Below are 16,125 nucleotides of genomic sequence, written 5' to 3' on the forward strand. Positions count from 1 at the left end.
GTTTAGCATCAGCTAATGCAATCAGCTTAGACAATTTTAATTATCATATCTACCAAATAATACTATGCGGCACCACTTTATTTAGGTTACCACGTGGAATTAACAAGTTAGTATTTTGCCAGACCATGAACTATGCACATGTTCATAATCATGGTGAAAACTAATTGAAAGTGCGATTTACGTGCTAAACTTCCTACATGGTTAAAACATTTCTAAAGATTAGAGAGGATCCAACTTCATGTCATTATATACATTTCACAAAGAACTTACCATTTTTATATTGTGATGTTTTTTCTTTCACAACGAGCCAATTTTTAGAGTGCAAAACATTAGAAAAGTTTTCTATTACACAGATCATGCAGCAGTATAAGCCAAATGGTAGTGGCTAGGTGTCATTTAAAAATTTGTTTATTCTAGATAAGTTTGATAATCTAGTAGGTCTCTACCGGGAATAGACAGATATAATCTTGCCTTGTATTTTCTGGTCTTTCATGTCAATCCTTGAGTAGTTTGGAACTTTGGCTATGCTTGAGCCTATTTGAGTATTTGGAGATGGTTTTCTTATTGAAAATTGAATTTTCTTTTTAAGTTGGATTCTTTGAAGTTCCACTAGTGAAATGTATCTTAATCTGAAGTATTCTAGTTTTTCTGTAGCAAACTCGCATGTTATTATTTTATTCCCGTTTCTTCTTTTATCGAGTGAATTCTTCTATTCATCAGAAAAGCTTGTTATATGATACATCCGTTAATTTTTAGGTGTTCCATTCTCCTTCAACAAATGAACTGCATCCTTTTCTGTTACAATTTTTAGGCGTTCCATTCTCCTTCAACAAATGAACTGCATCCTTGTCTGTTTACAATTTTTCTGAGATTCTGAGCTGTTAGAGTTCCTATCCATGTGCTTAGCACACATACAGTCATTGTGCAGTCTTTTCTATTTCAGGTGGTATTTTCACTTCAATAAAGTACTGTAGTAAAGTAGGAACTCTGTAGTTAGCACACACTTGCTTTGCTTCACACAGTGGAGTATTATTTTCCTAGCTCATTACTAGATGATGTGAAGGCTATTTAACCTGCCATTTATTCATTACCTTTTATCTTAGCCTACACCTAGCAGATTTGGTCAATGTTTCTTCTCATCTATATTTAATCTTGTTCTGCAGGACCCAAGATTTCAACCTGATTTATCAAGCACATATAAACCTGTAAAATGCAATGTTGCTTGTACCTGTGACCAGGATCAGAAGCAGTGTACTTATGAGAGGCAATATGCTGAAATGAGCTCTAGTACTGGTGTGCTTGGCGAGGACCTTATATCATTTGGAACAGAAAGTCAACTTAAACCTCAGCGTGCTACTTTTGGGTGTGAAAATTCTGAAACTGGTGATTTATTTAGTCAACATGCTGATGGCATAATTGGTCTGGGCCGTGGACCGCTCAGTATAATGGACCAGCTTGTTGAAAAGGGTGTTATTGGTGATTCATTTTCTTTATGCTATGGAGGGATGGATATTGGTGGAGGTACAATGGTTCTTGGGGAGATAACCCCACCTACTGACATGGTGTTTTCCCAATCAGATCCTGGTCGAAGGTATGACATATCTGCATTTATATGAATAAAGAACACTAGAATTTCTCTCCATATACATTTAATACATCTCCCAGATTTTTTTTTATCTCCGGATGGCAACAGTGCATACTACAATATCGAGCTCAAGGGAATAGATGTGGATGGTAGGCCACTGCAAATAGACTCAAGAATATTTGATGGCAGGCATGGCACAGTCTTGGATAGCGGAACCACATATGCATATCTACCAGAGGAAGCATTTATAGCTTTTCAAGATGCTGTAAGTATCTCTGTACATTTCTGTTTTAACATGTTTTATTTGCACAAGTAACAGTAATAGGTATTGGATATTTCAAGTATGTTCCAGTTGGCATCAGTGGACCTATAGGAACATTCATAGTTTAATAATCTATTTTCATTATATGACAATGTTTCTGTTTGCAAGTTGAAATATCTTAGTGGATATTACCGTATGCAACTATGTTGAACTTGGGGATTTAATGGTAGAAAAATCTTATTTAACAGTTGGGGTTGGGGTCGACAATGAAACTTAAAAGTTGGATTGTCTAACTGCTGAAAATATTTGATGGTGGGAAAACAATATTGACTATGTCATTCAACTCCCACATATAAAAATCTTCCCATGCAATATACAATGGCTTTCTTCACTTGTCAATTTTATCTAATATTTTTAGCTTATATTGACAATTAATATTCTATTTGATTAATCTTTTGTTTGATAGAACTTTTAATTGGCACCTGGAAACACAATGTTAATGCTGCTTTCCCGTTTAGAGTAGCTGATGATTGTTTGTGAATGTTGTATTAACTATGAAGATTCTTTAATATTTTCCATTTTCCAATTTCGTTGCTAGGATAAAATTGAAAATTTTTTAATTTGATTTTACTGCACTATGGGCAGGGTAGTAATGTTTTGGTGACTCAGTCCCATACAAAGTTTCGGAACTCATTCTTGTAGGCCAAATTTGTAGTTCTTAGGTTATGGAATTCAAGTCTACCTTCTTAATATGGAACAAAAGCCTGGCCTTATAGCCTGTTGGAATGGAATAATGCAGTTACCTTATTTAGACATGTTTTCTTTTATCTAGCTTGTTAGTAGGGTCAATACCAATAGATTATGTCAATGTCTAAAGGACTCAACTTATAGTACTAGTTTAAACAAGAAATATGTAGCAAAATAAGCTAGAAGTTTAAACAAAATGTTAACCAAAACTAAACTATCTGTTGTTGGTAACGATGACTAAGAAATCAAAAGAATCCTGAATCCTCTATATCTGTACACATCAGTTATATGCTTTATTTAGTGGATTCTGGTTTGGCTTTCTAGTTGTTCTAGAGTAGGGAACAAACTGAAAAGTATTTTTTTTTCTAATTTGGGGTTCAGTGGTATCCCAGTCAAAACTAAACTTTCTGTTGTTGGTAATGGCTAAGAAGTCAAAAGAATCTTGAATCCTCTATATCTGTACACATCAGTAATATGCTTTATTAGCGGATTCAGGTTTGGCTCCCTGGTAGTTCTAGAGTAGGAAACAAACTGAGAAGTATTTTTTTTTTCTTTCTAAATTTGGGGTACAGTGGTACCCTAGTTGAAAATTACATTTTTTTTCTAATGGGGATCAAACTCAGCTAATTCTAGCCGTAAATGATTCAAATTCAATTATGTATACTTTCTATATGCGGATCTTGAATCTACCTGATGTAAAGAAACAAAAGAAGAGAAGGAGAGAGAGAGAGAAGTATAAATGAGATGTGAAATTTAAGGTAAAAAGAGTAGAGATTTTAGAGAAGAAATAAGAGAAGAGACTGGAAATCTTTATAGTTTTTCATTTAAATTTAATATCATTGTTTGTTGTTTCATTTCATCATTTGCATTCAATCTCTATTGGCTTATCTTTTAGTACCTACTTGAAAATTATCCATGGATGCTAATTCTTCGGTTACTTGAAAATTATGTTGAGCTTTGATTGCGGATGCATCCACATCCAATGAACGGTTAAGTTTTTACTAATTTGAGATTGGTTTCAAGGTCAAAATAATAATAATAATAAACTCTACCTTTTCTATGTCATTCTGAAGTATTGCATTGGTTGAAGGTTCATAAGTAGTAATACTGAGATTTGATCCAGATATAATATGGCTACAGAATAGTGAAGTTGAACTTTTCTGAATTACCTACTCATAAGTGTCATCTATTTGTTCATGCAAATATTTACAATTGAAGCTAAGCTACACAACTTAGATATATTCTTGGATTAATATTACCTCACATCTCACAGATCCTGAGCAAGTTACATTCTCTTAAACAAATTCCTGGACCTGATGCAAATTATAAAGATATTTGCTTTTCTGGTGCCGGAAGGTATCATAGCCATTCATTTTAGAAGTTTATTCTGCTTACAAATGTGTGATTCTGTTAGTTATGCATTATATTCAAGACCTTGAAACTGTTCCCAGTGATGTCTCTCAACTTTCAAACATCTTCCCAAAGGTTGATATGGTATTTGGTAATGGAGAAAAGCTAACACTTTCACCAGAGAACTACTTGTTTCGGGTAAGTATGGCTATATATATATATATATATATCAGAGTGAGTAATTTAGCAGATGGGCATTGCCTTCTTAGTGTGACTTGCTTGTATGTTGTTATAAATTCTTTTAAATAACTTTTTCTCCTGCATTTTTTTTTGTGTGTTTTGCCAACCTAAAGCACTCAAAGGTTAATGGTGGTTATTGCCTAGGAGTTTTTCAGAATGGAAGAGACCAAACGACACTTTTAGGAGGTACAGCAATTATTCTCTTAAGACCTTTAGTTTAATAACACCCATTTATGCTAGCTTCATTCCTCTTTAAATTCAACCATGTTACTTCTATACTAATATTAATATCTCATTTTAAACTTGTATTTTCTTGTTCCTATTTCAGGTATTGTTGTTAGGAATACACTGGTCACTTATGATCGTCAGAATGAGAGAATTGGATTTTGGAAAACCAACTGTTCTGAATTGTGGGAGAGATTACATGTGGGTGGAGCCCCATCACCTGCACCTTCACAGTCAACAAATTCCACCGTATTTTATCCACCTGCTCCTTCTCCTAGTGTTTTGCCAGGTAAGAAAGTTATCTGCTTGCAGGCTAGTCAGTGATGATTATCTTTTGCACTTTTGCTTATATTTACTTAAAGATTTATATAAATTTCTAGCTTTAGATATGAAATCAAATATTCTCAATACAGATTTAGAGTTGTAATGTAGTTGAATAATGTCTTTAAGCATATTCTGTAGGCCAAAGTAGTTTATCCTCCAAATAAATAACATGGGTTTCTGTTGATTTTTTGCTTCACTCAGATCAATTCGAAATTGGGCTCATAGCCTTTGAAATGTCTCTGAATATTACACATGCTGAACTATTGCCCCACACAAAGGAACTAGCAGTGCCAATTGCACATGAGTTGGGGATTGATATAACTCAGGTAAGAACGAACTTTTAATTGACATCTTAAGGAACTCACTTGTCTGTACAAGTTGGCAATTTAGTCTAGCTGACGAAAGACTAAACTACTACATTTTGGCGACTAGAGACCTGATATTGCTGCATGTCAAGAGTTGGTTTTTTCTAAATATTATTGTACTTGATTCCAAGTATCAGCTGAAGGAGTAATTTATTGCTTTACAGGTACATTTGGTAAATATTACGAGTGAGGGAAACACTACCCGACTAAGGTGGGAAATTTTTCCAAATGGGTCTTCTAATTACTTTTCTAGTTCAACAGCGATGGTAACAATTCTCTTTAGAATCTTTTTGGAGTTTTACATGTCATGATGCCTCTGAATTGGACTACAAAATTGCAGAATATTATATCCCAGTTAACTGAGCATCAAGTTCACCTTCCTGAAAATTTTGGAAGTTATCAGTTGGTTGAATGGAATGTTGAGCCTCCTTCAAGAAGGTACTAACATTTCTACTTAGTTGGCTTTTCTACTGTTTTTTGTTTCCTTCTGTTTTCCATTATAATAGAAAACTGAAACTAAAGAACTTTTTTGCTTATAACTCTACTTGGTCTTTCTTCTGTTTCTGTTTCCTTTTGTTTTCCATTGTATTAGAAAACTTAAACTAGAGAACTTTTTTGCTTATAACTTCTACCCAGGTTCCTGTTGTTTTCTAGGCAAAATATTGGACTGTCAAATACTGCAATATCCATGCTTAAAAGTGATAGAAATAGTTTCACTAAAGAATACTTGGCCTTTTGACTTAGGCCATCATGTTGCTATGCAGGATACCATGCGATCCAATTAAGGATACATTAAAGATTTGGCATGTCTGTAAAATTTTGTAGGTTTACCACCCTACCCCATGATTCTAGCTGAAGGATTAGGATAGGATTCCCTTGTCAGTTTTCATGCAATGCAGGATTTGACAAGGGTCATCAACTTTCATATATCATTTCTTTTATCACCTCCAGTAGGTTCTACTAAGCGATCCTTAAAGAAAATTCATGAAATTGGATCGTATAACCATAATAAGGTACACTTTCTGCTATTATAGTTGGTTGATTGTTGACATGTCATATGTGGAGCGTAGTCTTGGTTGTTTGTTTAAATATTATGTGACCACTCCATGTAAAAATTCTGACTCTTTGGTCTAGTTTTAGGCATCTGCAAGTAGTTGGTGCTTTGGAGGATTCTCCCATACTCTCTTTTCCAATTAGTTTGGATTGGTTATACCATGTGAACATCAACTGGAGATTTTTATTTGTCATTCCTAACACAAGGTTCTACACTATACAGAACATGGTGGGGAAAACATGCAGTGGCTGTTATTGCAGGAATATCACTTCTTATTTTGATCAGTTTTTCGACCCTCTTCGTATGGTACTTCTGGAGGCAGAGGAAAGGATTCAATACATATAGGCCCGTGGATGCACCTGTTCCTGAACAAGAATTGCAGCCATTATAAACCATGTGGCTTGATTCGGCCAAACACTGTACCATTTTCATTCCCAACACTAAAACAAACTGCCATCAGGGAAGCTCACATGATATAGTAGCAAAGGAGAGTTGGTTGATTGCCATGAAGAGATACTGCAATGGCATCTACGATCTGTATTTTTCTTATGTTTTAACAGGACGGAGTACATAAATAAGGAGGCATCATATTTTGTCTGATTAATTTTTTCTTTTGTTAAAAATTGTAAGCTCATTCAATGATTCAGCATAAAGTGAACTATAACAGAGTTAATAGGCAGGTTATCTCTTAGACTCAGCGTGATTTGCTTTGCTTTTAAGATTGAAGTAGCATAATCAACAGTTACTTTGTCTTATTTTATGTATCATGCTTGCCATAAACAAACATTTTGCAGTAAAGCTCTCATTGGAATGCTCAAGTTTCTGTCATTCATTGTCCGTTTTAGGATTCTGATTCTGTGCCCAGGAAGTTCCATTCAATAGACTCCTGCTTGCTCGTGAAGAACATCTTTGAGCTGTGACTTAACTTTTTTGGAGAACGACATGGACAAATAGAAAGGATAGAAGCCATTTACCTAGGCTTTTGATACCTCTCATCATTTTGAATGCTACATTTAGACGACTTTTTGTTTTTTAATCATTCAAGTGTACGTGTCTTGAGTTCAACTAATCTTGGAACAGATGGTTTTTTCATTGATTCATCTATCAAATAAATTTGAAAGTATGAAGTAATTTTTCATTCAACAATTAACATTTTAGATTTTTCAGAAAAGAGAAAATCATAACATAACAAAAAAACAACATCTACATTTATTTACTTAGACAGAAGAGGAAGAGAAATTAAAGAATAATTTTAATTTTTCTCATCCATCATAATCAACAATAGTAAAGAGATTAATATGATACAATATTATATTTTAAGCAATTATTAGCTCGGGCATATCAATACACATGCTAAAAAGATTAATTAATTTTAAAATAGAATTTTATTAAATGCATTTCAAATAATTATTGTTTGGGACATATCGACAAACATACCAAAAGGACAGCCTAATAACTTTGAAAGAAGACTGATCGAAACACAAGCGGACCCAAGGGGAGGAGAGGCTCGGGCTGGCCTACCTCCCTTAAATTTTATTTTTATTTTTATTTTATTCACTAAATAAACTTAAATATTATAAATATTATTATTATTATTTTCTACTTAATTCTCATTCATGCCATTGATCATGATTCATGACAAATTAGTGAAAGGAATTGATTGGATTGGGAAGCCACATGACACGTAGAACTTCAGGTGGCGGGGCCTACAATTATATATATATATACACGTGCAACCCACGTGCACTTTGCATAAACTTACAATTTAGACCTTCTCATCGTGGCATCGGCTACCTGAATGTTAGGCTAGGAAAGTAAAATAATAATCTCGTATTAATTAATTAATTAATTAGTATGCATCGATTTTATTTTAATTTAATAAACCATGAAAAAAGATAGAATTATAACTACCTGAAAGAGATTTAGAATTGTACTGGGTGGAATTGGAATTTCAAAGAATTCAAAGCAATAAGATGCAAAATGAGGGGGGCAAATGGGGAATTATCGAATAAGACGAACAAGAAGAAGTTATTTAACTCAGACGTTGGAGTTTTCAGTCCAAACTTCAGAATTTTCATAATTACTATTACATCCTCAACGACTGTATGTTGGATTTTTAGCGTCTCCTTGGCGCTTGTGATGCATATACCGTAACTTGTTAAAAGCATCGGTGCTCAGGGAACGAAGACCAACGCCGCCGACAATGGAGAAGGAACAAGGATTCTTATCGGTGCTGGAGGAGGTGGTTCGTGGCCTATCTCCTGCGAGGACGCGCCCGAAGAGTCCGTTGGCGAGGAGCCCGTGCCCTGCGTCAACCACTCTGCGACTCCTCCGTCGGAGGTCGAAGGGACACCGCCGGCAGCAGCTGATGGAGCAGCAGTTTCCGGAGTTGCAGCTGATCGCGCGATCCGCGAGCTTTCGTCCCGGGAGGGAGGTCCTGGCGCCGCTCGCTGAGGGTCCTCAAAGCGAAGAGCTGGAGAATACCGGAGGCTCGAGGAGGGAAGGGTGGCGCCGCTGGGTATGGGGCCAGCTCTCCAGGCCGCCTTCTGCTACGTCCTCAGCCGCTGCAGCGTCGTTCCGCCGCTCCGACCTTCGCCTACTTCTTGGAGTGATGGCGGCGCCACTCGCCCCTGTTTATGTTGACGCCGGCGACCCACTCCCGCATCTAAGCATCAAGGGCACTCCCATTGTGAGTCTCGTCCTAGACCTCTCCTTAGTGCCGTTAATTTCACCTGTCTGGTCGCTCTGTTCCTCCATTTTAGGGCAAAAGCTGCAATCTACGTTTTCGTTCCCTCAAAGATCGCGTTTTTTTTTTGTTTTCTCACTTATCGTTTCATTTCTCTCAGGAAACATCATCGGCGCAGTACATTCTGCAGCAGTACACTGCCGCGTCCGGCGGCGTCAAGTTGCAGAGCGCCATCAGGAACGCTTACGCCATGGGCAAGGTGCGCATGGCGGCGATGGAATTCGAAACGCCCACCAAGGTGATGAAGAACCGCGGTGGCTTTGCTCGTGCGGCAGAGTCCGGCAGCTTCGTCCTCTGGCAGATGGCCCCCGAAATGTGGTACGTCGAGCTCGCCGTTGGGGGAAGCAAGGTCCACGCCGGCTCGAACGGCAAGCTCGTCTGGCGGCACACCCCTTGGCTCGGTACCCACGCCGCCAAGGGCCCCGTCCGACCCCTCCGGCGCGCCCTCCAGGGGCTCGATCCGCTGACCACTGCGAGCATGTTCGCCGGCGCACGTTGCATCGGCGAGAGAACTATCAACGGGGTGGATCTCTTCGTGCTCAAGCTCTGCGCGGATCCAGAGACTCTAAATGCCCGTAGCGATGGCCCCGCCGAGATCATCCGCCACGTCCTCTTCGGCTACTTCAGCCAGCGAACAGGACTCCTGATCCACATCGAAGATTCCCACCTGACGCGCATCCAAGCCAACGCCGCCGGCGACTCCATCTACTGGGAGACCACCATCGACTCCTTCCTCGACGACTACCGCCCCGTGGAAGGCGTAATGATCGCCCATTCCGGCCGATCGGTGGTCACTCTCTTCAGGTTCGGCGAGATGGCGATGAGCCACACCAAAACCCGGATGGAGGAGGCGTGGACCATCGAGGAGGTGGCCTTCAACGTCGCCGGCCTGTCGGCGGATTGCTTCATTCCTCCGGCGGACATAAGACGCGGCTCCATCAGCGAAACCTGCGAGCTACCCCACTGCGAACGGGGCAGAGCAAGCAACCGCGCTAAGGCGTCGGCATCGGATCATAAACACCAACGCGCATGTGACGGCGCCATCGTGTGGAGGGTCGAGGTTTAGCAGTGCACCGGCGATCGAAGATGGATGGATCAATTGTTAGCTAGCGTTCAGTACTCTACGCACTAATTCCTACTCACTGACCGTGGAATTTAGTTCGCTTTTAGTAGCTGCTAATTAATATGATCTGCTACATAAAATAATCTTCTGTAAGTTAGCGCATAATTGTTTCATCTTCTCAGCGAGCTTTCAGAATTGTAAAAATGGTATCGCAAGCTTTTGCATGTGGAACAAGATGGTGACGCCATGGAAGAAGACAAGGCTGAACAGACACTTAACTCTTGTCCTTTTCTTTTTGTAGCCAGTTAAAGCTTTTAGCTGATGAGACGATCATTTTTGTTCCATTTACTTTTCCCTTATCGTCCTCGACTTCCTCGATACCAAACCATCATGCATGCGCTTCTGATCATCACTCATCAATAATTCGATCTCCTCTCCTCTCCTCTCCTCTCCTTTCTTATATATATTAACATGTCATTGAGTTAGTTGTCCTATATAGAGACAAAACAAGATCAGGTGTATGATTATGAAGATTTGGATGCTGAAGCTTTCACCAGGCTTAATGAGAGTGGGATCCCCTTGACAGACGCCATGCAACAGCAAGTAGGGTAGAGTGGCATTCATTGATCATTCACAATGTTTCCCATCACTCCTACAATTGTGGGATCCGAGCGATGATGATCATGCAATTAATGCTTGATACCACCTGCAGGCCTATATTGTCTTCAATCATCGATCCCTTCAACTCGGAATCACATCATTTACTGGGAGCGAGCAATCAATTAATACCTATCCCGATGCAAAACAAACAAACAGTTGAATCAAGATTTATGAACACACCAACACAAGTGTATAGTATCTAGGTCTTCTTCTTCCTCCTCGATTGGTCATTTAAAGCTAGCTTTTGGGTGAACCCGGCAATCGAGCAGGTCGTCGATCTACATATATATCCGAAGGCTTTAATTTTTTCCACCTGAATTGGGTCATGATGCATGCAAGGTCAGGAGGTAGGAGTAGTGGAAGATGAATGAATTAATTAAGAAGATGACAGAATAATATTTAGTGTCACTTTGCTCTTCCTTTCATTTCATTAGTGTTTGTTAAAATGCCAATGTGATTGATATTGATGGGCATCTGGAAGGACCACCTGGACTGGACTCGACTGGACCACCTCCCTTTTGCCGGGCGCCATTAATTCATGCCTTTTTCAGATGGAGGGGCTGCACTTCCCCTCTCATAAATAAAAATATAAATATATATGTAATTATATTAATGATAATCACTACTTAAACCTCAACTTTAATGCCGTGATGGGAGCTCCTACACTCCACCAGCCAGCCATTCCCGATGAGATAGATCAACTGTACGTTAATTAAACAAATTAACAATCCATGCAGAGATTAACTCAGAGCTAACACCAGTTTTCATCGGTAATTACCCGCCGCAACTTTAGACTCCTCTTCCTGCACTCTAACTAATTAATACATGCATAGATATATTTACATATGAGCATGCAATGGTATCTGTTCCAGTAATTAACGAAGAGGAGAAGGAAGAAGAGTAACTAATCATTATAATTAATCATCTAGTTAATTACTACTTCCACATGTCCTATTACTGTAATTGAGTAGTAGTGAGTCTGTTTTGCAGTCGTCTTCAAAGTTGAAGCCACTTGACTTTGCTTAATTAATTAGCACTCTCATCAAAAGCAGCAACCGAGTTAATCATATCACCTTTGTCATGCGCCGACCCGCTTGACCTAATTCCAATTCTCTTCCCACTCATCCTGCAGTTGATTTCTATATCTAGTACGATCGCATCTCGATTCTTCCTTGTCAATTCGATTGCCATGGAGATCATGATAGGTAGCAGTAGGAGCAACAACAAGCTGATGAATCTGAGAAGCAAGATAAGGACGAAGAGCAGTGTAGAGATAGATAGCGAGGAGGAGGAGGAGGAGGAGAAGGGATACGTCTCGAGTACGATTTGCTGCTTCTTTTGTGCCATGAAGGAGTGTAACCCTCGCCGCCGGCGATCGGCTCTTGCCAGTTTCTTCGATAATATGCCGCGCCGCGACGACGAGGCTGACGTCCTTGTACTTAGTGCTTTGTGGAACATCGCCATGACCCGGCCCGACGACCCCGAGCTGCCGTCCCTCGGGGCCCTCCGTTGCATGTCGCTGCTCATCGCCAAGGCCGTGGCCGACCCCGCCTGGCTCCGCTGCCACCAGAACGTCTACATCCCTTACTACGCTGCCCACGTCCTCGGCTCCTACACCATCCGCCTGCCTGAGCTTGCTGCCCTCGCTGTCGATGCCGGCGCCGTGCAGCCGCTCCTCGACCTCCTCCGCGGGAGCATCACCTGGGTCGAGCAGCGCGTCGCCGTCCGGGCACTCGGTCACCTGGCCAGCTACGACATCACCTTCCCGGCCGTGGCGCGCCACCGCGAGGAGGTGGTGGAGCTGGCCATGCGCGCCGCCTCCACCTGCCTCGCGAGGGTGCACAGCGAGTTAGTGGCGGCGGAGCCTGGGGACCGGGTGGAGTACCACCGCGATCTGCTGACGCGGGGGCTCGGGGGGCCGGAGGTGGAGGTTCGGCGAGCAGAGGAGTGGGCGAGCCAGCTCCAGTGCTGGTCGCTCTATTTGCTCTGCTGCTTGGCGCACAGGGACACGTCGTGCAGACATTTGATCCTCCACCGGGAAGCCGGATTCGTGAAGGAGTTGAGCGGGATGTGGGGAGGTCTGGCTAACGGCGACTCCCCTGCCGGAGTCGGACTGATGAGAATACTCTGCCGCAGTGCAGAGGGGCGGGAGGCGGTGGCGGGAAGCGCGGAGGCGATGGAGAGTTTGTGCAACCTCGCGAGGTCCTCCGACGACTGGCAGTACATGGGCGTCGATTGCCTCCTCTTGCTGCTGGAAGACCGGAAGACTCGTCTCATGGCCTTGGAGATCGCCGCGCCCTGTCTCGTTGACTTGGCGGAGCTGGAAACCTTGGGCTCCAGGAAAAGAATCGGAGACACTATAACTAAGACACTGCTTCTAGATTACGACGCGACGAAGATGGCCGGAGAAACGGCGGCCAAGCGCGCCATCAAGTTCCTGTGGGAACTAAAAGTGGAAAGGAAAAACAGAGAAGCGCGCATGTCCGAGGAAGAGATCGAAGAGCGGTCGCTGCTGAGCTCATCGAAGAAGCGACAAGGCAACAAGGAATTCCGCTCAGGGAGCGTGGAGGTGGCAGTCGTCCGGTACGGCGAAGCGCTGGAGGTGTGCCCGGTGAGGAGCAGGAAGGAGAGGTTGGTGCTGTACAGCAACAGGGCGCAGTGCTGGGTGCTGATGCAGGAGGCGGACGCGGCCATCAGCGACGCCACTCGGGCGCTGGCGATCGCTCGGCCGGCGAACCGGCACGCGAGGAGCCTGTGGCGGAGGGCGCAGGCGTACGACATGAAGCGCATGGCGAAGGAGAGCTTGTTGGACACCATCATGTTCGTCAATGTGCTGATGACGGAGAAGAAGAAGAAGCAGCAGCAGCAACAAAGGAGATCAAATTACGATTACAACGCCATTACCATCCCTTACTACGCAGCTCGCATGATCAACAAGCAAATGAACGCTGCGGGTCTCTTTGCTGGATTAGCGGACGACAGCAACAATAAGAAGACGATGAACTGCGACGACCGCTCTGCAGCCATGGCGACTGCTTCTTCTTCATCTTCTTCTTCTTCTTCTCGTTCTACATCAGGTACAAATAATTCCATTAAATTGCAACCTTGATCACGTTAATCAATGAAATATATTAGATTTAATATAATTATAATTAAGGTTGTAATAAACTTGTAGACTGTGGTGGCTTGCTCGCCATTGAAGAGGAAGCATGGCTTGGCAGGAGAGGAAGCAAGGGAAAAGGAGATGAGTGCAGTGACGATATCAGCATATATATATAGTTGAATGCATGTAAGTTTTTGGCGTATTGAAACTAATCTTAACATTTGCATGCTTTATCTTAATGATCTAGGACCTTAATCATATAGTCAAATGGCGTGTCGATATGTTGAACTGATCGATAACTTAAATAGATTTCAATGAAGAATTAAGTTAAGAAGAGTTATCGAGTTACACGTTTATTATTATTATTATTTCTTTATATATTATTGTGTATAAAGTTCATGTTACTACTACCAATATAATTTAGTTACGTAAGTCTTAAATCTCATTGGGTTTCTCATGATTGAATTTATGATTCTTGGAGTGTCGATGGAGAGAAGATCTGAATAAAATAATATATTTCTAACCGATCGCAATATCTTTTTAGATAGGTTGAATAGATTAGAATTGAAAATACAAAGAAAATTGTTACTAGATTTTGGATTTTCATTTTGTTTGTAGTGGAGAAGTTTAAAAAGATTAGAGTTTTAGAGATTAGTTCAAAGAATTTAGTTAGAAATAATTAAGATTCAGTGCAAAATTAGATGACACCAATTGAAATATTAAGAATAGATTCCAATCTTCAATTCCAATGAACTCATGAAAGAATATAAAGAAAATGAGTCTTTTATTGCTTGTCTTGAAAAGATTTACCATGAATTACTCATTTCAATTTTGCCACACTTGAATCTCATTGTACAATTTGAGGAAATCATTATTTTAATAATCTAAGAGCCTCAATTAATATCATTGATATATATATCTTTCATATAAAATATTTTCTATTAATTAAATTTCAATACTTAAACATATTCATATTCATGATACCACATCAATAACTTCTTTTAGCATCCTTTAAGGACACTCATAAAATGCTATATTAATTTTCACAAATGTTGAAAAGAATCAAACAATGAGAAACAGAATGTCAAAATTAAAATGATTTTTTATTGTAGTATCCATGTATATATATATATATATATATATATATATATATATATATATTATACATGTGTATATCCTACTATTTGTGTCTTTGTACTATGAAATGTTTGAACAATTATTGAGATAAATTGTTTTGATTCACTACATACATGCAAAGTTATAGTGTTCTGTAAAGATCTAATTAATCACTAAAGATTTAAAAAAAATATGGTTTAAATTAGAAAGTATAGATTTGATCGACCTTTTCCAAACCCTAACATATTGCATTTGGATACTTAAAGGTATAAAATGCTCTTCTTGGTGAGAGGCCACCTAATATTTTGTCGTATTAATGCCACTTGACTTAAGGCATCTCTTTTTCTAGTGTAATACGATTAAATTAAAATATATCATGTACCTTCCATCTTTAATTTTTCTCTTGAATATTAAATGATTGGCCATCGGCATGTATATATATATAAAATTATAAGCAATCTAGATGGAGGCATTAATTATAAGAAAATGAAGATGTAGCTTTTCTTCATCACGCTTGTAGTGCTCACTTTGGACTTTTGTGCCATTGTGGAGAGGAACTTTGCATCCATGATGTGGCATGATAAGTTCTTGAACATGGTTCGTACTTCAAAATCTATAATTTTATATTATATTATTGATAGTAAAGGAATAAATTTTATTGATCGGATCTTTGTTTTTGACTAAATTATGAGTATAATAATGTCCTTAATTGAGCTTGATAAAAATTTTAATAAACAAGTTTTAATATGTTCGACATGACGCATGATCTAGTCAAAACACAAATCTAGCGTAGGGGAATTAAAACATTTAGACAAGTGAAAATTTTATGTAATTTTGTTATTTAATAAAAAAATTAATGATCGATCGATAGACTTTCAAATCAAATCTCTTCATAATCTTTAGATTATATATGTGAAGTGTTTTGTACTAAAGTATAATTATCAAAAGTATTATGGACCTATATATATGTTGATTCATAATAGATTACACAAAATAACATAATCCGATTTTATCCAACACAAATGATCATTTTATGTTAATCTATCAATTCATCTTGAGAAATTTATACTTCTGATAAGTCAATCGTATTGTATTGTGATCTACGATTCATGAAACATGATATTTTACAAGATAAATCAATCGTGAAGATTGATTATATATGACCTCAACTTAAGTATTTTTCGAATTTAGATAGTAAATAGAAAATTTTTATAAAATTAAATTGACTGTTGTGTTATGCACTCAAACTTTAGTGTCTCATTTTTAAATTTACTCCTGGAAAGAC

At 39.5% G+C, this 16,125-nt stretch overlaps 3 protein-coding genes across 4 annotated transcripts; all 3 read left to right on the forward strand.

The window, feature by feature from the left end:
- Positions 1 to 1,163: 1,163 nt before the first annotated feature.
- Positions 1,164 to 6,849, forward strand: LOC141818647 (aspartic proteinase 36-like; the record flags this gene model as incomplete). Of its 2 annotated transcripts, none has more annotated exon segments than XR_012600983.1 (10): positions 1,164 to 1,591; positions 1,694 to 1,850; positions 3,868 to 3,950; positions 4,046 to 4,142; positions 4,298 to 4,370; positions 4,513 to 4,698; positions 4,935 to 5,059; positions 5,263 to 5,309; positions 5,439 to 5,536; positions 6,375 to 6,518. XR_012600983.1 is itself a non-coding variant. In XM_074706098.1 (10 exon segments), coding segments are annotated over 10 exon segments (1,518 nt in total), but the record flags the coding sequence as incomplete, so codon positions are not given.
- A 1,506-nt stretch (positions 6,850 to 8,355) lies between these two features.
- LOC141818652 (uncharacterized) lies at positions 8,356 to 10,071 on the forward strand. The gene is made up of 2 exons (XM_074706105.1): positions 8,356 to 8,841; positions 8,999 to 10,071. Exons 1-2 carry the CDS (start codon positions 8,356 to 8,358, stop codon positions 9,962 to 9,964), a joined length of 1,452 nt encoding a protein of 483 aa, XP_074562206.1. The 3' UTR covers positions 9,965 to 10,071.
- Positions 10,072 to 11,810: 1,739 nt separating this feature from the next.
- Positions 11,811 to 13,996, forward strand: LOC141818653 (uncharacterized). Its single transcript, XM_074706106.1, has 2 exons — positions 11,811 to 13,698; positions 13,797 to 13,996. Exons 1-2 carry the CDS (start codon positions 11,811 to 11,813, stop codon positions 13,898 to 13,900), a joined length of 1,992 nt encoding a protein of 663 aa, XP_074562207.1. The 3' UTR covers positions 13,901 to 13,996.
- Positions 13,997 to 16,125: the final 2,129 nt, after the last annotated feature.

This window comes from Curcuma longa, unplaced genomic scaffold (assembly GCF_044706935.1).
Source record: "Curcuma longa cultivar G26 ecotype Majalengka, Jawa Barat unplaced genomic scaffold, ITB_CL_G26_1.1 contig_25569, whole genome shotgun sequence".
NCBI classification, from domain to species: domain Eukaryota; kingdom Viridiplantae; phylum Streptophyta; class Magnoliopsida; order Zingiberales; family Zingiberaceae; genus Curcuma; species Curcuma longa.

Excerpts from the sequence above, each read along its gene's own strand:
- LOC141818652 (XM_074706105.1), top strand. The coding sequence starts at position 8,356 with ATGGAGAAGGAACAAGGATTCTTATCGGTGCTGGAGGAGGTGGTTCGT. Across the intron at positions 8,842-8,998 it reads GCATCAAGGGCACTCCCATT|GAAACATCATCGGCGCAGTA; the intron begins GTGAGTCTCGTC and ends CATTTCTCTCAG.
- LOC141818653 (XM_074706106.1), top strand. The coding sequence starts at position 11,811 with ATGGAGATCATGATAGGTAGCAGTAGGAGCAACAACAAGCTGATGAAT. Across the intron at positions 13,699-13,796 it reads TTCTTCTCGTTCTACATCAG|ACTGTGGTGGCTTGCTCGCC; the intron begins GTACAAATAATT and ends ATAAACTTGTAG.